General features: G+C 45.7%; 1 protein-coding gene across 3 annotated transcripts; it reads left to right on the top strand.

Moving 5' to 3' along the window:
- The first annotated feature begins 1395 nt into the window (after window positions 1–1395).
- LOC112308273 (zinc finger protein 786) lies at window positions 1396–13780 on the top strand. 3 transcript variants are annotated; one of them, XM_024564457.3, is made up of 4 exons: window positions 1396–1491; window positions 7038–7164; window positions 9636–9788; window positions 10578–13780. In XM_024564457.3, the coding sequence occupies exons 1-4, from the start codon at window positions 1411–1413 to the stop codon at window positions 12650–12652; spliced, it is 2436 nt and encodes an 811-aa protein (XP_024420225.2). In that variant the 5' UTR covers window positions 1396–1410; the 3' UTR covers window positions 12653–13780. The 3 variants fall into 3 exon arrangements, with proteins under 3 accessions (XP_024420225.2, XP_071077813.1, XP_024420224.3); XM_071221712.1 differs by having other exon boundaries at window positions 1409–1491; window positions 7078–7164; XM_024564456.3 differs by having other exon boundaries at window positions 1436–1570.
- The last annotated feature ends 8893 nt before the right edge of the window (window positions 13781–22673 follow it).

Genomic DNA, 22673 nt, shown 5'->3' with positions numbered 1-22673 from the left:
CCAATGGGACCCTCCCCAGAGGTAGTGAGTGACAATCTTCCCAGGTGATCTTGTGTGAACTGAAGTTTCAGAACATTTGATCTAGTGAGTGGAAAGGCTGGAGGGAGGAAACTGTTCCTGTGACAGAGACTGGAACTTACGTGAAAAAAATAGAGCATTTATATTGTTAGAATTATGGGGAGCTTTTACTTGTTTTAAAATTTGCTTTATTTTATGTATATCTGTAATTTTTATTTTTTAAAGGTTTTATTTATTTATTTTTAGATGGAAAGGGAGGGAGAAAGAGGGAAACATCAATGTGTGGTTGCCTCTCACATGCCCCCTACTGGGGACCTGGCCTGCAACCCAGGCATGTGGGCTGACTGGGAATTGAACCAGCGACCCTTTGGTCCACAGGCTGGCACTCAATCCACTGAGCCACACGAGCCAGGGCTATATATATCTGTAATTTTTAAAAGATTTTATTTTTAAAGAGGGGAAGGGTGGGAGAGAAACATCAATGCCAATTGGTTGCCCCTTGTACATGCCTCAACAGGGATACTGAACCCCTAACCCAGGCATGTGCCCGCCCTGACTGGGAATCAAACCCCTGACCTTTAGCTTTGTGGGATGATGCCCAACCAGCTGAGCCACACTGGTCAGGGCTATATGTAATTTTTAGGAAGAAAACCTTTCAGGCCGGAATAGCAATTACAAATGCCCAAGCAGTGCAACCACAATGACTTTAGAGTGAAAGCGTGAGTTTGAGATCTATTTCATGTTTAGGTTGTAAGACCACTACATGGGTTTTATAGACTATGACTCACGTTCCTCATCTAAGTCCACGGTATCCGCGATGTCAGGTCTGCAAGACTGAGGATAACCACTGCACCTCCTCATCCTCACCGGGACAATTCGGAGGGGTGGTCTGCACACTCAGGAGTGCCCCTCTGGATGGACTCCCAATTGTCCACACAGGGGGCCTGCCCTGATTCCCTCACCTCCCTCACAATCTAAAGCTGGGGTCACTTCTCAGATGACTGGGGTCGGCTTTGGGAGGAACCAAACCCCCGCACTGCCTCTGTCTCCATCTCAGTGAAGTGTCCGCTCCTTTTCCTTTTTCCATCCTTTTCTAGATGACTCTGCATTGCCGCCTCTGTCTCCGTCCTCCTCCAACTCTTTCAATTCGCCTCTGTTTCTGTCTGCCACCCTTGAGCCCCCAAGAGAGTGCGAGGATCCGTCTCCGACAGGTGGCCGCTACCCTGGCAGACGAACTGGGGCTCCGGCGCAGGTACTCGCAACTCTGACGGCGTTCGCTCCTCCCGGCCCGCAGGGGGCGCTGTGGGGCGGGGCGTTGCCCGGCCGCAAGTCCCAGCGTGCACTGGGGCGGGGCCTGCACGTCGGGGCGGAGCGGGAGGCGGCGGGCGGTGGATGGTGGCGGTGGGGGTGGTTCTGTGGCACGGCCGCGGGGGCCGGGCGGAACCACGAAGGGTCATGGCCGCGCTGGCTCCGGTAAGAGGGGTCCCTCGAGGGGACGCCCAGGTGCAGGGCGGGTCTTCGGTCTCCAGATTGGCGGGCCGGCGGCGGACAGGTGGGGCGCTGTCTGGAGTCGCTCTAGACTCGGGTTGTGGGGTCCGACCCAGGACGGAGCTGGTGACCGCCGCTCCTGGCGCTCGTCCGTGGCCAAGCACCTGAACTAAGCCGAGCGTGGACCCGGCCGAGCCTGGGGCTCCCGGGCGCGCGGGGAGCGGACAGGGAAAAGGACGGAAGGAGGAGTGGGGTTGGCGACGTATATTACAGTTCAGCCAGCTTTCGTTGTAGAATTCAGAGCAAGCGTTTTAAAAGATTTAAGATTCTGCGTGGTTGAAGCGATGTTTGGCAGCGGCTTAAATGCCATCATTCAGCCGCTAACGTGTCAAAGTTTGTGTTGAGTGTACGCAGGAAGGATGATGATGATGACGTTGGAAGGAGTAGAAGGGGACGTAAAAACTGGAGTACATATTTCATTAGCGTTTTGTTGAAACCGAGGTTTAGAGGGAGTGGCCATTATTTTTATTATGTTTTCCTATATGCACTTCATGTTGAACGTTTTTGCTCATTCCTAAACGAATTCATGAGATTGTTAATTAAAAAATACTGTTAATCTCAACAAAAGACATAATTTCTTGGATTAAATATAGAAAATACAATGCAGTACATTTATAGAGGAAATGACAGATAAACGGAAGCTATACCGGTTTTTCCATGGGGGGGGGGACACATTGAGGTAATCACTATTGTATACTATTAAAAAATTACATTCTATGTATATTAAAAATCCAAACATAAAATAGATTTCAGCCTTTTGGAAGAAAATGTAGAATAACCTCAGTGTAGAAAAAGATTTCATAAAACAAAATATCAGAAATCAAAATAACCTAAGAAAAGATCGATATATTTACATCAAAATAAAAAAATTATGTCTAGTATAAAACAGCATTAATAAAATTAAAAGATTTAGACACACTGGGAGAAAGCATTTGCAACCTAATGTAGTTAACACTCAATGTACAAATTATATAAAGAAATCCTAGAAATGAAAAGACAGGTGACCTAGTAAAAATACAGACAAAGGACATGAACAGGCAATTCACAGAACTGAAAACAGTGAGTGGGCAAGGGTTAAAAGAATGGTTAAAAATTGTGACATTCAGACAATGGAACCCTATGGAAAATTACAATAAATCTGTTCTCTATCAAAATGGACAGATCTCAAAATATGGAATGGAAAATCCAAGTTGGAGTATAATTAAGTATTTTTGTATAAAAGACAAGCAATAGTATATATTACTTACAGATATGTATGCATATTAAAAATTAAAAACATGGACTGACAAGTTACCACATTCATCATACTGATTGCTTCTCGGAAGGGAGGAAGCTAGGACTGAACGTAGGAACAAGATTGAAGAGGAGACCAAGAGGACTTGAACTTCATGTGTCATATTCTGATTTATTAAAAGGAAATTTGATGAAAAAATGTTAAATTTATGAAATCAATGGTAAATACAAAGATGGTTGTTATAATGTTATTTTTCTGGATTTTTAAACTTCTGAAAATTGAAGTCATAAACAATGAAGGCTTTTTGAACATTTTTGAAAAACATTTATTTAAAAGTAAGGAACTGGGTGGTGTCGCTCAATGGGTTGAGTGCGCGAAGCAAAGGGTTGTCAGTTCGATTCCCAGTCAGGGCACATGCCTGGGTTGTAGGCCAGGTCCCCAGTAGGGGGCATGCGAGAGGCAACCACACACTGATGTTTCTCTCCCTCTCGTTCTCCCTCTCTTCCCCTCTCTCTAAAAATAAATCTTTTTTTTAAATCTTATTTTTTTATTAAAAAAAATAAAAGTAAGGAATTGCCCTGGCTGGTGTGGATTAGTGGATTGAGTACTGGCCTGCGGTTCGAAACGTTGCCATTTCCATTCCCAGTCAGAGCATATATATGCCTGGGTTTTGAGCCAGGTCCCCAGTTTGGGGCTTGAGAGAGTAAGTTGATTGGTGTTTCTCACACATCATGTTTTCCTCCCTCTTTCTCCTGCCCTTCCCCTCTCTCTAAAAATAAATAAATAAATAATCTTTTTTAAAAAGTAAGAAATTTGCCCTGGCTGGTGTAGCTCAATGGATTGAGCACGTTTCTATGAACCAAAGGATTGCAGGTTTGATTCTCAGTCAGGGCACATGGCCGGGTTGCGGGTCAGGTCCCCACTAGGGGGCGTGTGAGAGGCAACCACACATTGATGCTTCCCTCCTTCCCTTCTCTCTCAAAATAAATAAATAAATAAAATTTTCTTTAAGGAATTTACAGAAAAGAAGAGAATAAGTACATTTAACAGAGATAAAAACACACATTTGGTTCTTCTACCATACATCATGCAATTCTAAAAATCACAATGCCAGGCAAAATCATACAATAAAAACCATAGCTTATGGGAGAAATGGTGTTGGGCAGACAACGCTCAAAACGTTTGTCAGTGCAGGCCCTGCCTGGGTGCCTCACTCGGCTGGAGGGTCCCGGGTTCGGTTCCCAGTCAGGGCACATGCGACAATCAACCAGTGGATACATGAATGGGTGGAGCAATGAATTGATGTTTTTTTCTCTAAAATTAATTAAAAAAAAGAAGTTTGTCAGCTACATGTTAAAAAGAAAAGATAGGAGCCTTGGCCAGGTAGCATTGTTCCATTATGGGTTCAATCCCCAGTCAGGGCACATACAAAATTAACCAATGAATGCATCAATAAATGGAACAACAAGTTGATATTTCCCTCTCTCCTCCCCACTTCCTCTCTCTAAAATAAATTTTAAAAATGTTTTAAAGACCAAAAAATAATAAAGGATAGGAACCTAATAAAAACAGCCATTTTATGCATGTTAAATGATTAAGAAATAATGTCTTGAGACCTACCTGAAATTTTCTTGTGGAAGTGGGTGTAAGAAGGAGTGGGGCTTGTGAGTTATGGTGAAGTAGTGGAAGGAACATTACCTGAAATCAGCAAGTTACAACACCAGGTGTGGAAAGGTGGAGCTGGTCACACAGGGTCAGACAGGTACTTAAAGGTATTCACGTGTGCATTTTGGATATTCCTACTCAGTTCTCACAGTAGCAACTAAAACTCTAAAATTGCTAGGAATGAACCTATCAAGAATTATATCTATATGAATAAAACTATAAATTTTATTAAAGCACATGAAATATCTAGATAAATGAAAGATATAGCATGTTTCTGGGAGGGAAGACCCCATATTTGAGAGATCCAGTTCTCCCAAAATTAATCCATGTACTCAGTGTATTCCTATCAAGATCCCAATAGAATTTGTGTAAGTTGGGCAAACTGTTTTTTCTACTTATGTAAAAGAAAATGGACAAGAGAAGTCAAGACAATTCCCTGTAAAAAATGATGGAGGTGGTGGTAGATGGCCACGCCCTTTTAAATAGCAAAATACTCGCTAAAACTAAGAAACAGTGCAATATTGGAGCAAGAATAGGCAGATTCACCAGTGCAACAAAAATGTACCCAAATATAAATGGAAAACTAGTTTATAAAAAAATGATCCCAAATCAATGGTAAAAGAACAGACTATTTAATAAATTTTGTGTCTGTTGAATATCATTTTGGAAAAAAGAATTAGGTCCCTTTTTGTTATGAGAAATAAGTTTCATATGGGAAAAGTTCTTGTTCTGATAAAGGTATAAAAACATTATGTAGGATTCAGAAGAATATCATTTATAATTCTAGAATAGACCAAGGCTCCCAAATCTGGATACTAAATCCTGAAGCTGCAAAAGAGGTACTAACAGGTACGATAATATAAGAAAAAGGCAGTGTGCTTTGAGAAAAGATGGAAAAAACTATTTGACTGGAAAATTATGATTGTATCCCACCAAAACCTTAATACTGTTAGGACGGACAAACAGATGTGCTACAGGAATTGTGTACAAAGTGAGTTTACAGAAATCACTGCTTTTTCAACCCTAATGATTTGAGGTGACAGAGGCGGTCCCCTTCGCAGTTGTTGGAAAAATCACAGAATACCAGTAATAAAGTTAATAAAACATATTCAGTACATTTATGAAGAAAATTCTTAAGTTTATTGAAGAATATCCAACAAGACCCAGTAAAGGGAGTGGTCAGACATGTTCTTGGATGATATCGATCTTTCCTAAATGCATATATGATTTAATGCAATTTGAACAGTCCCAATGTGCTTTTTAAAAAAATTTTAGAGTTAATAAGGAAGAATAAATATTCCAGGAGTTCACAACAGTAGCTTGGCAAAGAGAGCAGGAGGGAGGAAGACTTGCCCCCCTGGGATTACAGCATCGCGTAGGTACTGGAGTCAGGTACACGCGGATGGTTTAGCAGAATCTATAGATTCACACGTGAAACTCGAATACAGTTGACCCTTGAACAGCACAGGTTTGAACTGCGTGGTCCACTTCTACTCATACAGTTTTTAATAAATATACAATTGACTTTCCCTATCGGGTTTTACACCTGTGGATTCAAATAACTGCAGTGAAAAGCAGTATTTTTGATCTTCAGTTGAGAATCTGCAGGTGGAGGCAGCCGGCTTATGCCTCGTTCTACAACATTTTACATAAGGGACTTGAGCATCTGTGGATTTCGGTTTCCTTGAGGGGCCTTGGAACCAACCCCCTGTGGATACTGAGGGATGGCTGAAGTTTTGGGAAAATCAAAAGTTGTACACAGTTTTTCCACTGCCTGGGCGCTGGGTGTTTCGAGGGTCCACTGTACATGCAAAGGCTGAAGGTTGGTATTTCAATCTGTGGAGAAGGAGTTGGTGTACTTATTTAATAGTGCTGTGTGATCGGCTCTCCATGGTACATAAATAAAGATGCCAATTGCATCTGTAGAATTAAACTGCAAGTCTAAGTGTTAAAAAAAATTAGTAGAATATTTGTATGAACTTTTGATTTAGGAAATGAAAGAAAAAGCTGGAAACACTGTGGAAAAGACTTAGATTTTGAACTAAATGAAAGGGTCAGAATAGCAGAAGATAAAGTCAAATTACAGTGGATATATGGGAGAAAAACATTTGCCAGTCAGTCAAAGAGTTACTTACCCTAATATAAGATTGTGAGAGCAAAGGGTATGGACAGGTATGCACAAAGGTATGTAGACCCCCAAAAAAGTATGAAAAGAATGCTAAGCCTCACAGATTAATGCATAGTAAAACAATGAAATACAAGTTTTTTACCCAACACATTGGCAAAAAAAAAAAAATAGTAAGTCTTAAGGACATCCTGTGCTGGCAGAGGTGCAAGTGACATATTTCGTCTTACTAGGGAAGGTTACCGTGCTGGATCCTCTTTGGAATGTGGAAGGGGTTGTGGTTAACAACAGAACCACATCCCTGGAGCAGAGGAGGAGCCGCTCCCCAGGGAGAAGCTGCCAAACAGGCAAAAAACGGTGTCCACTCCCAAAGTCATCTAAGTGATGAGAAGGAGCTGGAGTCATTTTGAAGCAGTTGTGACTGTGTGTGTTACACATTTATTTCAGCTACCTCTGACCTTTGAGGATATTGCCATTTACTTCTCAGAGCAAGAATGGCAGAATCTAGAGGCCTGGCAGAAGGAGCTTTACAAGCGTGTGATGAGAACCAATTATGAGATCCTGGCTTCTCTAGGTAAGCAGTGTTCACCTTGGTGGGTCAGTCTGGACCTGGGTCCTGGAAAAGGGCTCAGTCACTGGATGTTCCTACCTGTCAGGTAGCCAGAATTCTCAGAAATTAAACTCTGCAAGGCACTTTCACCCCATATTCTTCTGTTAATACTTCGTCAGCGCTGCTACTCCTTACGCAAAGGTAGACACTGTTACGTGAGAATATGGGAGACAGCGTGGAATGTGCGGCGGTTGGGGGTCACTAGGGAAGTACGTTCCAGGGCACTCAGTCACTGCACGCTATCAGGTTCCAGGACTGTCCACGTAGGCGCATGCCTAGCAGCGCATACCCATGAAGTGTCTGGATCCTTTAACCTCTGGCATTTGAGTCTTTTCCAGTGGTGTCCACGTGCTTCGGAAAAGCTAGTGTTCCTTTCCCTGCAGTGGGATTTGGCACCACTGTCCCTGAGCTGTCTCTGCGAGGTTGTGGGGATGGTTCTTTTTAGTCTTGCTGCTTACAGGGTCTTTTATATTTCTTTTTATTATCAATTAAAAAAGAACAGGGCTTTCAGAAAAGCATCAAATGATCACACTCTCTTGCCCCATGCTTACCGCTTACCCCCTCACTCAGTTCACTCCCCAAAGGCAACCACTTTTAACCATCTCTATTCTAGTTCTTACTGGGGCTTCCTTCAGTCTGTGCTAAGTGGCATGCTTACACTTCTGTTTCTTGATTTTTCACGTTCGTGCTGCATTAATGAACTCATTACTAGGAAAAATGAGGCATTATCTCACGCTACCATTCTTTTTTCTCCCTTTCTCCCCAGATTTTGATCGGTTTTTTCATGCCTTTGTAAGTTAAATAATGAACTCCTAGATTATGGGCCTTCAACTTGATGTGACATCGCTTGGCTCCTTTAGGTGTGAAGATAAGGTGGTTAGTTCCCCTATACTTCCTTCCACCTCTCCTGCCAGTTCCTGACAACCGTACCATTTCCTTTACATTGAAGGTTTCTGATACTTAGATTTTGTTTCATTACCATAATTTTTCCAGGTTCTCTCTGTAGAGTGTTTCTGAAACATATAATCTAAGACATTACATTACTGGATTTGCATTATTACTGAAGAACCAATGATTGAGTCTATAGAGGAATAAATATAATCTTATGCCATTAACCATGTGCCACCCGAAAAGAATAGCCCAAGCATCAAAATCAAGTGCACGTGCAGCGGTACGTCCTTGTGGTCGTGTCTGCACTTCCTTAGTGGCTCACCATGTTGGGCATCCTCTTTTATCTTCTTTGGAGACATGTCTGTTCAAACAATTTGCCCGTGTTTACATTGGGCCACTTGGCTTTTTGTTGTGGAATTATATGTTCTCTATTTGTTTTGCATACTGGGCCCTTATCAGATACATGATTTGGAACTATTTTCTCCATTCTGTAGGTTTCCTGGTGTCCTCTGAGGCACAGAAGCTTTCCATTTTCATGAAGTCTAGTTTATTTGTTCTTTTGCTGCTAGAGCCTTTGGGGCCATATCTAAGAACCGTTGCCTAATCCAGAGTCACAGAGATCCACTCCTATGATTTCTTCTAGGAGTTTTACAGTCGAAGCACTTACATTTAGGTCTCTGACCTGTTTTGGGTTAGTTGTTCTATATGGTGTGAGGGAGGGGCCCACTTATGCTATGGTTATCCGGTTGGCCCAGCACCGTTTGTTGAGACTATTTTCCCCTATTGCATTCTCCTGGCACCCTTTTGGAAAACCAGTTGGCCATGAGTGTCAGTTTATTTGTGGATTCTGGATTCTACATTTTCTCAGTCTGTGTATCTGTCCTTATGTCACTTCCACACTGCTCTGATTCCTGTTGCTTTTAGGGTCAGTTTGTCAATTTCTACCCTCCCACTGCACCCCTCCCCCCCCAATAAAAGCAGATTGGGTTTGGGGAATATTGTCGTCTTAACAATACCAACTCTTCCAGTTTATGAACATGGGATATCTTTTCACTTATTTAGGACTTTTAATTTTTTTTCAACACTATTTTACAGTTTTTATTATACAGGTCTTGCATTTTTTATTAAATATATTTCCAAGAATTTTACTCTTTTTGATGTTATGTAAATGTATATTTTGTTTATTTTTGGAAAAAAGCACTTGTATTTATTTAAAACTATATTTTCAAAGATTTTATTTATTTTTAGACAGAATGGAAGGAAGGGAGAAGGAAAGAGAGAGAGAACATCAATGTGTGGTTGCATTTCACATGCCTTGCGCTCAACCCAGGCATGTGCCCTGACTGGGAATCGAACCGGCGACCCTTTGGTTTTCAGGCCAGTGCTCAGTCCACTGAGCCACACCAGTCAGGGCTATAGTCTGTTTTTTGACATCTCTTCTCATACATTGTCCTGAGTTAATTTTGAGAAATTTAAAAACAACTCAGTATGCTTTAAATGTCACACTCGAGAAAACCAAGTTCCCGTTTGGCTTCTCTGTGCAGATGGCGGACTTCCCAAACCTGAACTGATCTCCCGGATCGAACAGGGGGCAGAGCTCTTCAGGAAGTTAGGAGAACCACAGAAATCAGGGAACATAACTTGCAACCCTGCCGATCTGCATTTTGGCCCGGTTGTTGAGGGACAGCAGTTCTGGAGTAAGTATGAGGAAATCAGCCCTGTCCTTATGATGTCACATTCAGGCTCTCAGTTCCAATTCTCCGAGCTTGTCTCCTTCTTTGGCTGGGCGGAGGCTTGCTCTCTGCTGTGTTCTAGAGGAGGCACTTGGGCATAGTGGTTAGGGGCACGGGTTCTGGAAGGAGAGCGTGACGAGAGAGGAACAGGCGAGGCCTTGCTGCCCGGCTTAGGGACCGCTCGTGGGTCACACTGAGCCTCGGGTCAGTCAGGGCCAGCCAGGAACACCGCTGCCATCCCTCCTGGACTCTGGGGTGCCTGCGCATCACAGCGGGGTGAGCCTGACGGTCCTGGGGTCTGACAGTGGGGAATGCCCACAGAGCACATGCAGCACGCAGGCCTGTGCTGAGCACCCTGCACACGTGAACCCCTGTAATTCGCCCGCAGTCTTACCGCCCTGCTTCTACAGAAGGATCTGAAGCCCAGAGAGGTTAGCTTGACAGACGCTGCCGTGGACACATGAATTCAAACCCAGACAGTCGGCTCCAGAGCGCCGGCCCTACATTTGTGACCTGTCTTTTCCTCTTTTCAGTGTTATTCTAAGAAAGTCCATTCGGTTGAGTTCCAGCAGACCCTCACCAAATTCCTGGTCATGAAAGAGAGCCAACGGAAATGTACCCCGAGTACAGCTCCGTGGAAACTGGGTTCACAGGCCACCACAGTGACTGTTACGGGTCACTTTACTGGTGACATAAGGCATTTAGTCATGCCACAGGCAGGAATTCTGACTAGATTTTTGGTTTCAATTTCAGGAAGCCAGCAAGCTGGGAATTCCGGAGAACCTGAACGCCATTTTTGGGTGGAGTCTCTTGAGAGTCCATGTTCCTCTGAACCTTTATCAGGAAAAAGTGAAGATGTTTCCTTCAGGCCTGACCAAGGCCTTGCCCTCGTGAAGCCAGACAGACCCGATCCATGGACTCTGCTCCCGGCAGTCCACCACTCCGGGGAGCCCCTGCAGAGAGAAAGAATCCCGAACCCCAGAGCTCCAGACTCCCAGGAAGCACCCTCCAGGGAGGGCGCCCAGCCCCCTCGGCCTGTCTGCAGGGAAAGCTTTTGGAAGAACCCCTTAGAGAAGCACTGCAGAAGCCACTTGAAGGAGCATCCGCGCGGGGCCTGGGAGAAACTGGGCAAACACGCTGATCCGCAGCATCAGTGGAGCGCCCCTTGGGGCCAGAAGCGCTGCCGATATCTCGAATGTTGGAGGAGCTTCCGCCTGAAGCAGGATTTGCTGAGACATCTGCCCACACATGCAGGGAAGAGCGCCTTGCCGAGTCCTGACTGTAACGTGTGCGTCCACCACAGGCAGGCCCCTCTGAGCCCCCACTTCCCGCACCAGGGGCAGAGGCCTTCCCCGTGCCCCAGGTGTGACAAGAGCTTCCTCCCCAACAACAGCACGCAGGCCCCCCAGGGCCAGCGCAGCAGGGCGGGGCCAGACTCCTGCAGAGAGGGCCCTGGGGCCTTCCAGCCCAGCAGTGGTCACTCAGGGGAGAGGCCGGGCCCCTCTCCGGCTCGTGAGGAGCACTGCCACCTGACGGGGGGCATGGAGGTCGCCCTCCAGTGCTGCCCCGCCAGGGGGAGGCCATTCTCTTGCACGGAATGCGACAAGTGCTTCTCTACCAGGGGCAGGCTCGCCTGCCACGTCCGGGCGCACACGGGAGAAAAGCCCTTCCCGTGCCTGGAGTGTGACAAGAGCTTCCACCTGAGTGGCCTGCTGAAGGCCCACCAGCGTGTGCACAGTGGGGAGAGGCCCTTCTCCTGCAGGAAATGTGGCAAGGGCTTCAGCAAGCAGTGTAAACTCACCGAGCACGCCCGGGTGCACAGCGGGGAGAAGCCGTTCTGGTGTGGCGAGTGTGGCCGGGACTTCCGCCAGAGAGGACAGCTGCTGAGGCACCAGCGGCTGCACAGCGACGAGAAGCCCTTCCAGTGCCCTGAGTGCGAGCGGAGCTTCCGTCTGAAGAGCATGCTGAGAGCCCACCGGTTGCGACACAGCGGGGAGAGGCCGTTCTCCTGCGGCGAGTGTGGCCGCGGCTTCACCCACCAGTGCAAGCTCCGTGAGCACCTGCGCGTCCACAGCGGGGAGAGACCCTTCCGGTGCCCCGAGTGCGACAAGAGCTTCCGCCTGAAGGGCATCCTGAAAGCCCATCAGCGCACCCACAGCGCGGAGAGGCCGTTCTCCTGCGCGGAGTGTGGCAAGGGCTTCACCAGGCAGTCCAAGCTCGCCGAGCACCTGCGCGTGCACAGCGGGGAGAGGCCCTTCCAGTGCCCCGACTGTGACCGGAGTTTCCGCCTCAAGGGGCAGCTGCTGAATCACCAGCGCCTGCACACGGGAGAGAGGCCCTTCCAGTGCCCCGAGTGCGACAAGAGCTACCGCGTGAAGGCCGACCTGAAGGCCCACCAGCTGCTGCACAGCGGGCAGCTGCCGTTCTCCTGTGAGTGTGGCAAAGGCTTTGCGAAGCAGTCGAAACTCGTGGAGCACATCCGGACACACACGGGGGAGAAGCCCTTTCAGTGTCCCAAGTGCGACAAGAGTTTCCGCTTGAAGGCACAGCTGCTCAGCCACCAAGGCCTGCACACGGGGGAGAGACCTTTCCACTGTCCTGAGTGTGACAAAAACTTCCGGGAAAAGGGACACATGCTTAGGCACCAGCGCATACACAGGCCCGAGCGGCCCTTTGCCTGTGGCGACTGCGGAAAGGGCTTCATCTATAAGTCTAAACTTGCCGAACACGCCCGAGTGCACACGAAATCCTGTCGGGCCCCGAGTGGGCCCGACATTCAGAAGCGGCTCAGCCAGCTGTTCGCGATGATCGAGGCCGACTGGAGCTGAGACACGGGGAGTCCGAAGCCATCAGCGGGTGGGGAGAGCCCGGGGTCTCCGCAGCGGTAGCCACGCCACTGCTGCACAGGTTTCGGGAACTGGGGCCCTTTTCTGAGCCAGAATGGAACACAAGTCAGGCGTGTGAGACACCACAAAGGGTTTTCTTTCTTAAATCATCACGGTTACATTTCCATTGGTAAAAAGAGGCATTTGTTTTTCCTGCCGTCTTAAGTGGTAACTTCCCCTCAAATGCTTAGCTAGCTCTGAAATCTGGAGCTAGAATTTAAACCAGAAATCCCTCCAGCGCTGCTGTTACCTGTCAACTCCCCTTCTCTTTTTTCATAGTACTATCCTAAACTGGGAGGTTAAGTCCAGTGAGTTTGGTTGCAGGCCTAATAGGACATTAGATTTGGTGTAGACTGATTTGTTTGGAAACTGATGATAATAAAAGGAGTTCTCTGAAGCATAGTTTATGTGAGTGTTGAAGTTTCCACAGCAGATTCCACAGTGACCATAAATAGTTCCACCAAGGAAAAGCTGGTAATTTCAGCAGAATTTTGGCTAAGCTGAGTTGAAGAAACAAAACCGAAGGTGCCAAGATATGTGGTACTAAAATTTAGAGAAGAGTTTGGGAAAGGAGGTGTTGATTTGGGAGTACCAGAACAGAGATGCTCTTTGAAGCTGAGTGAGTGAGTGAGATTCCCATCCATGGACAGAGTGACTGAGAAAATGACTAAAATCCAAGTTCAGATAAAATAGCAGGCAGCAACAGCTTAGTGTGGAGAGTTTTCAAGCAAATGTTGTAAGTAAACATGATACAAGTAGAAATCCAGCAAAATACTGCATTTGGTACATTAGGTGAGGGTTCTGTGAGCACAGAATGTTTATGCTATAGGGAGAGGGTTGTCTTTCACACAAAGAATTCCTGACTTCGGGAGAGTTCATGTTTCATGTCACAGAACGGCTGACCTGAAATTCCGAGGGATGGCAGAAAATGAGACCGTCGGTAAACTGTAATAGACATTACTATGAAACAATATATCACAGATGACTTTCTGTGGAACACTAGCTTCAAATATTATATATATAATATCCACTGTGGCCAGTGGATTGAGTGCCAGCCTATGAACCAAAGGGTTGATGGTTCGATTCCCAGTCAGGGCACATGCCTGGGTTGCCGGCTAGGTCCCCAGTGGGGGGCGCATGAGAGGCAACCACACATTGATATTTCTCTCCCTCTCTGTCTCCCTCCCTTCCCCTCCTCTCTCTGAAAATAAATAAATAAGATCTTTTTTAAAATTTTTAAAAAGAATAGTCAGAAAATTGGAGAAAGCACTGTTATTATAAACAAGAACATAATATTATGAAAAAGGAAATATCTGGAGACAAAAGCAAGTTCTAGGAAAATAAAAGAAAAAACTAATTGCTAAAATAAAATACCTTATACTAGGATTAAAGAAATCTCCCAGGATATAGAACCCGGGATCCATCAGGTAGAAGATAAGGAAAGAAGTGGAGGAAAATGAATTGTACAAATACTAGCCTTTTGCCCATTTTTCTGTAGAATCTTTGGTCCTTTTATTTCAGTTTGTAAAAAGCATATCTATATCTTAATCATAAGTGCATATATATGGTGTAAACGTAGGGGGAAGAGAGTTGGGAAAAAGACATCAAGCAAATCAAGGGGAAAAAGTACACCAAAAAATTCCTTTAGAGATTTAGAAGTATAGGGGCAGAAAGATTTTTTCCCGCTCTAGTCTTACATGTGAGAGTGTACCTGCAGCAGTTGCTGGACAAGAAGCTGCTCCCAAAAGGAGATAAGAAAGGAGTTACAATCCATTCTCCAGCCAGCACACATTCCTTTTGGCCAGGGGCCGGCCTTCGCCGGGAGTGGCGGGAGAGCCTAGTACTGACACCACAATAACAAATTTTACTAACCTTTACCCACCATTAGTTTACCTTTTTGCCTCCTTTACTGCCCACCCCACCCCTCCCAAGTTCCTCATAGATGCTGGGGGAGTTGCCTTGAGCCCAAGGTAGCCTAAATCTTGCCTGAAACAGTGAAAACCCACCATGGTAAGCGGGTGGGTGGCGGGAGGTGGTTGGAGTAGTGAACCGGCATGTACATACGCAATTTCATATTTAAAACGGACAATTCGGAGTAGCAAAATTTGAGGCGGGAGAATACAGTGTTACACGTGACCCAATTCCCTGATTTACATGCCGATCAATTTAAATCCAACCTTGTGTAACCACAAAAGGAAGGAGTCAGCCCTCTTAGCGTGTCCTAGCTGCGTTAATTCCAGTCTGAGTCCAGAGAGCCCGGGGTCTTCGGGACGCTGTTAAAAATTGCCTTGCTACCGAACGACGCCGGAGGCTGTTGGGTGCTCCTGCCGGCAGGCGGCGCTGTAGGAGTCGAGTCCACACTTAGGGAAGGTAGCAGGGAAGGAAACATTCCCAGGATGCCCTGCGTGTCCCCAGGGCAACGGCAGCCGCAGGGTGGGGCTGATTGGCGGAGGCCCCGCCCCCGGAGCCCCCCTTGCCCAGCCCACTGGGGTCTTCCCACGCTGAGCATCGGCGGGGTGGCTTGGCCTAGGCCGGCTTTGCAGGTGCTATCAGGCGGTCCACGGTGGCAGAAGGACGGAGCCGGCTCGGGCTATTCATGCCGTGGGGAGATGCGGTCCAGGCTGCTCGGACTGGCTATCAGATCTGCCGCCCTGGCACAGCCGACCCGAGCTGGTGCGCTGGGGGCCGCGGAGGGTGGTGTAGGGGAATCCGTGCGCCCACCCGCACTCCGAATTGCTTGAAGCAGACTGCTTTTTTATTTTTATCCATCCAGCCTGTGCCCCCCAGGGGGCGCTCTGCGAACATTTGTCGAACCAGTCACTGGCTTGAAAGCCCTACACAGAACCACTGATTTTACAGTCAGCCCAGGGCTTTCTGAGTGTTCCTGTTCCTGAAACTCAGCTTGTGAGTTGGGAATACTGTTGGTGAGGGGGGAGGCACAGAATGGAGGGAAAAAGAACAGAGGACATTATGGCTGAGAAAAGGACAGAGTCCCATGGAGGGGGGGTTGCATATGATAGTACAATACCAAATTGCAGTGGTAGGGACTCCTGTTTAACAAGTTCTGTAGAAAATGATGATGATGCTTGCAACCCTTATTTACGTCTTAAAGGACCCCAGGGGTGACAAGAACGCAGTTTCCTGATAGCCTAAACTGACAATTTCTTACTGCCTTTTTCTCTAGTGCAAAAATAAATAAATAAATAGTATTCAGGGTAGAACCCTTAGAGATGGTAACCTACCGCCCTCCTTTCATGGACGAGCAAAGTGAGTTACAGACAGGCTGAAGTGACTTGCTCCAGGTCACGTAGCTAGTGATTGACAATACAGCGTAGGTTTCTGGAGTTCCAGTTCTGTGCTCTCCCACCTTCCCTTCAACAAATATTTCCTGGTACTTCTTTCCTTTAATAGACATTCATTAGTAATATTCACAGCATTGCTTCTCTTGGATGGTGGTTACCTAATCAAGTGTGTGCACTACATTTTTCAGGTTATCAGGAAGCTATGAGGCCTTTTCCTTCCTCCCCTTTGTCACCTTCTTCTAGGGAAAGTGATTTTTGATTTTGCATGGAGAAGGTTTTGAAGAAGTTCATTGATGATCTACCATTTCTTTCTGACATTTCTAATGTGTTCTTGGGGCAAATAGTCAGTTTTCAGTGTAAATTTCATATTATTGGAATGAAAAGCAGTATCAATTGTAGAGAATTCTGCAGACATAACTTTCTATATTTATTTTTTCATAAACATGAGTGCTTTTAAGATGTCGCACTGAAAACATTGAAGAAAGTTCCATGCAGACTCTACCAGACAGGCAGTACTATATAGTATGTTTACACGACTATGTCCCACAAGACTGCACAATGTTTACATCACTGTGTCCTGTGGTATATGCTCAAATGTTCATTTAATGAAACTATTGCCCTGGCTGCTGTGGCTCAGTGGACTGAGTGCTGGCCTGCAAACCAAAGGGTGGACGTTTCAATTCCCAGTCAGGGCACATGCCTGGGTTTCAGGCCAAGTCCCCAGTAGGGGGCACACAAGAGACAGTCACACATTGATGTTTCTCTTCCTCCCTCCCTTCTCCTCTCTTGAAAAATAAATAAATAAAATCTTTAAAAAAATAAAAAAGAATAAATATTTTTTTAAAAAGAAACTATTTATTTTAGGTCCTGTTTCTCCAGTTAGAAATGAGTATTTGCTGAGGTTCCAATGACTGACTTCTTTATGTTTTCTCCCCACTGTGCCTATAAAACAAGGGCATATTTATTCAGTGTCCTACCTTTTCCTGGGTATGAATCTGCTTTGTTTGCAGCTTATGTTAACTTTTGGAAAGAGGACCAGTAAAATGATCACAAACTCTTCCTGGTATTATGTCACCAAAGCCTTGCCTGTTTTACATATGAAAAGTCTGGCTTCTGAAGATCTGTTTCAGAACTCCTGATCCGATATGGACAAAGGTAGAAGGCTTTCAACCATTACTGGTGAGGACAGGTGTGAAGCCGTCCTGAGACAAAAGGAAACGTGTTCATGGGTCCAGGAGGGGGCGCCCTTGCATCTTGTGGCCCTCCATCTATTTCTGAGCACAGGAGTAGAACTGATGAGGACTAGAACTTTACAACAGACCGGGCCTGTGAGCTCAGTGGGTTAGAGCATCATCCCGATACCCCAAGGCTCTGGGTTTAATCCCCAGTCAGGGCACAAACAGGAATCAACCAATGAATGCATAAGTAAGTGGAACAACAAGTCAATGTTCCTCTCTCTGTCTCTAAAATCAATAATAATAAATGAACGTTACACCCACGTGATAAGGAATATCTATGAGACTGATCTCTCTATTCATGGTATTTATTGAAAATTTGAGAGAAATTCCTGAAATCAAAGACCACACAGATTTCCACAGGTCTTTCTGTTTGCTGCTTGGCTCGCCCTTCCCAGGCAGCCATTCCCTTCATCAGCAGGATCCCCTGCTCTACCTATTCAGTGACTTTTAAAGTCATGGATATTTATTTATTATTTAAATTTTTTTTTCGTTTATTGGTTCTAGAGAGGAGGGATGGAAGGGAGAAGGAGGGAGAGAAACATCAATTGGTTGCCTCTTGCACACACCCTGACTGGGGACCGTACCTGCAACGCAGGAGTGTGCCCTGACCGGGAATCAAACCAGCGACCCTTTGGTCTGTGGGACAGTGCCCAGCCACATATATTTACTTTTAAGTCTCTTTTGCAGATGAAGATGCAGCGGTGATTCAGTGAGTCATTCATATAGTGGTAACAACATGTTAAGCACAGTGTAACTGTCCAGAAAATTATCTTCTTCCCCCATTCTCTTAGTTTTCATGCAGGGAGAAAAGAAAACAACCTGTACCTTTCACTGCTTGAAAAGCTTGTTATCACTTCCTCATTCTATTTGATCTACATGGCAGGGGGCGGGGGGACACCCTCTTCCCTGCTGGATGTGAATGAACAAGGAGGAAACAGAATCGAGAGCCAGGGGAACCTTGTCCTGTTACCGTTCCTTGAGCTGCCGGCACTTATCCCATCCCTGGACTCTACGGTAGGTGAACCGGTAAGATTGCCTTATCATTTGAGATGTGTTGGAGTTGAGTTTTCTATTGCAAAACCAAGAGTCCTAAGACATGGCAATTGTTAAAAGAATGAGGGTTCGCACATAAATGGATCCTAAAATATGGAATTGGCTGCATAGAGGAAGTGGGTTGGAGGGAAGTAACGACTGTCTTGCTCTTAGAAGTTGACAGTCTTTGTTATGTAGTAATTGTCACCTGTTGTATCTCAGGACCCACAACATGAAGCGCTAATGCTTAGCACCGGGGGCTTGGTAGGTAAGAAAAAAGTTCAGGTGTTGCAGCATGCTGGCTTCAGCCCTGAGAAAGTTTCTAGAAAAAAAGAGACAGCCTTGGGCTGTGAGGCCCTTGATGGTTTTCAAGAACACAGGGCAGTTATTCTGTAGACTGCTCCCCAGTCTGTGTGTGTGGGACGTGATTCATGCTTCGGTTTAGGCTCTTGTCTTCGCAGGGATAGCCAAGAAGTGATGCTGCGTTCTCACTGCACCTGGCGGGGTAGTGCACGGTTCCAGTTTGTTCCGTTACCGAAGAGGTTCATATAGATCACTTAGTTAAGTCATGTCTGCCAGACTTCCCCGCTCTGAAGTTGCTTTTGTCCCTCTTTGTCATTAATAAGTGTTCTGTGATTTTGTGCAGAGGTACTGTGAAATCATGTCAATATCCCATTCCTCATCAAATTTTCTATCTGTGTAGTATCAGTGCGGACTCATCGTTTCCTCTTTTATCCGGTGGATTATAATCTTTGTCCGTGTTTGTCCCGATCCTCTAAGTGTCCCAAATTTGGACAGCGGGAGCCCTCTTAGATGGCCTTCCGTGTTGTTCTGGCACGTTGCCATCATCCTTGGGCACCTTCTGTGCTTTCTCTGGCCCAAGTTCTTCCAGGCTTTTCTTCTGTTTTTCCTGTCCCAGTGCTGAAGTTGGTGGTTTCTCCAAGGAGCCCTGGTTCCTTTGAACAGAAAGTGGGTTAGAAGGCAAGGTCTGGGACTAGGTGTGCTCACCGATATTTGGGTGTTACTACTCCCAGGCCCTCTCAGTGGGCAGAGCGAGGACATCTCTACATATCACTCGCACACACACACACACACATATAACACACACGTTCACATTTCCAGTGTTTTCCACTTCAAGAACTGGGGGGAAAGGGTAAATGAAGCCTAGAGGAAGAAGAAGAAAGGAAATAAAGATTAGTGCAGAAATCAATTTAATCAAAAACAGAAAATTAACAAAGCCAAAAAGCTCATTCTTTGAGAAGACCAAAAAAATTTAAACTTCTTGGAAACTAATAATAAAAAAGAGAAAAGACAAAAGTCATCAATATCAGCAATATGACAGGGGACCTCACTACAAATTCCAGTTATTTGAAGTACAATGAGAGAATATTATGAACTTAATGCCAACAAATTTGACAACTTATGTGAAATAGGCAAACTCCTACCGAAGCTCACTCAAGAAGAAATAGATAACCTGTAAAGCCCTATATCTACTATGGAAATTTAATTTATTGTTCTTTCCCACAAACAAAATGTCAGTAGAGAATTCTAAACATTTAAGAAAGAAAAAAATCAGCCCTGGCTGGTGTGGCTCGGTTGTTTGGAGTATTGTCCTGTACACTGAAAGTTTGCTGATTTAACTCCTGGTCAGGGCACATACCTAGGTTGTGGGGTTTGGGCCCTGGTGGGGGTGTGTACGGCAGGCAGCTGATGGATGTTTCTCTTTCACATCGATGTTTCTCTCTCTCTCTCTTTGATCCCCTTCCTCCTCTCACTCTAAAAATAATCTATAAATATATCTTCAGATGAGGATTAAAAAAAAGGAAGAGCCCTGGCTGGTGTGGCTCAGTAGATTGAGCACCAGCCTAAGAACCAAGGGTCACCGGTTTGATTCCCAGTTGGGGCACATTCCTGGGCTGTGGACCAGGTCCCCAGTGTGGGGCGTGCAAGAGGCAACCAATGGATGCTTTTCTTGCACATTGATGTTTCTCTCCTCTTTCTCCCTCCTTCCCCTCTCTCTGAAAATAAGTAACTTTTTTTTAAAAAGGAGTAAAACTGTCTTTATTTGCAGATGACATAATTTATGTAGATGATCCAATGGAATCTACAACAAAGCTACCAAAACTATTACAAGCCTAGCACCTTCACAAGATTTCAGGATACAAAATCAATAAACAAAACCCAATCGTACTTCCATATATTTGCGATGAACAGGGTTTTTTTAATTTGTAAATGCCCTTTAAAATAGCATAAAATAGCCCTGGCTAGTGTGGCTCAGTGGATTGAGTGCTGTGTGGCAGAAGAGGGAAGCACGTGTTCAAACTGGCCTACAAACATGACCTAATCAGAACAGGGTGTTCCCTATTCTGCCCTTCACTAGTGCGTCAACCTTCTCAAGCTTGGGGTTCCTGACCCGTAACAATACAGCAGTACCTACTACTTGTTTGTCCCCCACTGGTGCCAGACATCATATTCACAAGAATAGTTACGGCCCTGGCTGGGTAGTTCAGTTGGTTGGAGTGTCATACTGATATGCCAATGTTTCCAGTTTCATCCCTGGTCTGAGCACATACAAGTATCAGTCACTAAATGCATGGGCGGGTGGAACAGCAGATCAGTGCTTCTCTTCCTCTTTCTCTCTAAAATCAATCAATAAAAACATAAGAATAATTATGACTTAAAAAAGAAAACCCTAATCATGTTAAACGGCAGCCCTGGGGACCAGCCTGGGGCCAGTTCTATGACTGAATAATCTCTCTGTACTCATAACCAGTTGGAGATCTTGGAGACAGTCATAAAAGTATTCTCGCTCTCCCTTCTTTCCCTCAGCACAGTGGTCTCCCAGCCTGCTTATACCCATAACCAAATCAGATGAGATTTAGGGATAAAAAGGAACAAAGAGCTTTACAACTTGAAAAAATGTTTTGCTGTTGAATGAACTTCTGTTGCTATACTCTAAATGCTTCTGAAAAGTGCATATTACTTTAATTTCACAAGTAGTACAATGTTGATTTCATAGAGAGGTTTCCTCCTACACCTTGCTTCAGCAAAGTGTCTTAGTGAAATTGGTTGTACTTGTTCCACATCCGGGTAAATGGTGCTCTCGTTCCTCTCAGTTTAGCAAGAATTGATAGGAAACTACCATGAATGCCAAAAACAAATTTGGTTGGAGTCTATCTTTTTGAAGTGTTTTTTAAAATGGTACTGAACAGTTCCGTATTCTGCATTCATAGCATTCTAAGAAATCACTTACTGTGTACTCTGGCGTTCAGTTATGCTCTGGCTTAAATGTCTTTCTGCCCTACAAAAATGAGGGGAAACCATCAGGTTCACAGCAGCTTAATAAGAACATATTAAATTAAAAATTTCTAATTGCTAAAGCCTGTGAGAGCCTGGCTTGCTTTCTTCCTCACTTAATAATCTGTATACAAGGAAAGATGCTCCTGCACGCTTGAGGGGCGTTCCCTCTGTTCTTCTTCTGTAACTCTGCAGGTATACTAATCCTAGGCATTAAATAAATATCAAACCCTAATATATACCACAGCTTTGACATTAAAAAATCATTACCTTAACCTAGTTTTCTTAAGTTGTCAAGAGGGAAAACCTCAAGGTTATATTTAGGCTTTTGTAGACCCCTAGGCTTGCTTAACTGGTATTTCAATTTTGCAGAAAATCACGAGAGAAATAAATAACTCGAGGCAAAGTTGAGACACACACCTGATGGCATATTCATAGATGAAACCACGGAGAGAAGCTTCCCCAAATCCTAGTTCTGGATTCCCTTAGCTGCATGCTCATCCCCTCTCCAAACCCAGTATGTGTTGTAACCCAGGAAAGAAATGCTCTTATTTGCTTAAGGAGAAAAAAAGAAAACAAGAAGCCCACGAGCGGAGAGTCTCGTTCTCTTCTCATTAACAGACTGGTTCGGATCCCTCGGCCAAATCGATCCCAGCCTCTAGGGGTCCCAGGGGGCAGAGCCAACAACCACTATCTCCACTGCTCTACTGAGGACACGTGTTTTTCCTGCCAAGCTCCAAGGCCTTCCCGGAGCCCCACCCTACGCCGGTTCCTAGGCCCCGCCCACATCGCCGCCGGCCAATCGCAGCCACGACCCAGTCTCGTCGGCTCTGGCTTGCCGCCTTTGTTCCCCCTCTCTCCCTCTCTCAGCCTGTGCGCTCCAGGCAAACCGAGTGGCAGCTGCTGATTGGTGGCCGCGGCGCAGCCAATCAGAAGGGGGCACCTCACGTTAGGACTCAGAGCTTTAAACGCTCGAGCCGCGGGGCGCGCGGAGGAGGCTGGGGAGGAGGGCGGTGCGACTGTACTCGGACGCGCAGCAAGGCGCACGCGGCTCGGGTCCCTGATCGGGCTGGGATTGGCCGGCCCTCGGCTTCT

The sequence above is a fragment of the Desmodus rotundus genome, chromosome 6 (assembly GCF_022682495.2).
Source record: "Desmodus rotundus isolate HL8 chromosome 6, HLdesRot8A.1, whole genome shotgun sequence".
NCBI lineage: Eukaryota > Metazoa > Chordata > Mammalia > Chiroptera > Phyllostomidae > Desmodus > Desmodus rotundus.
This window is presented reverse-complemented; position numbering and strand designations above follow the sequence as displayed.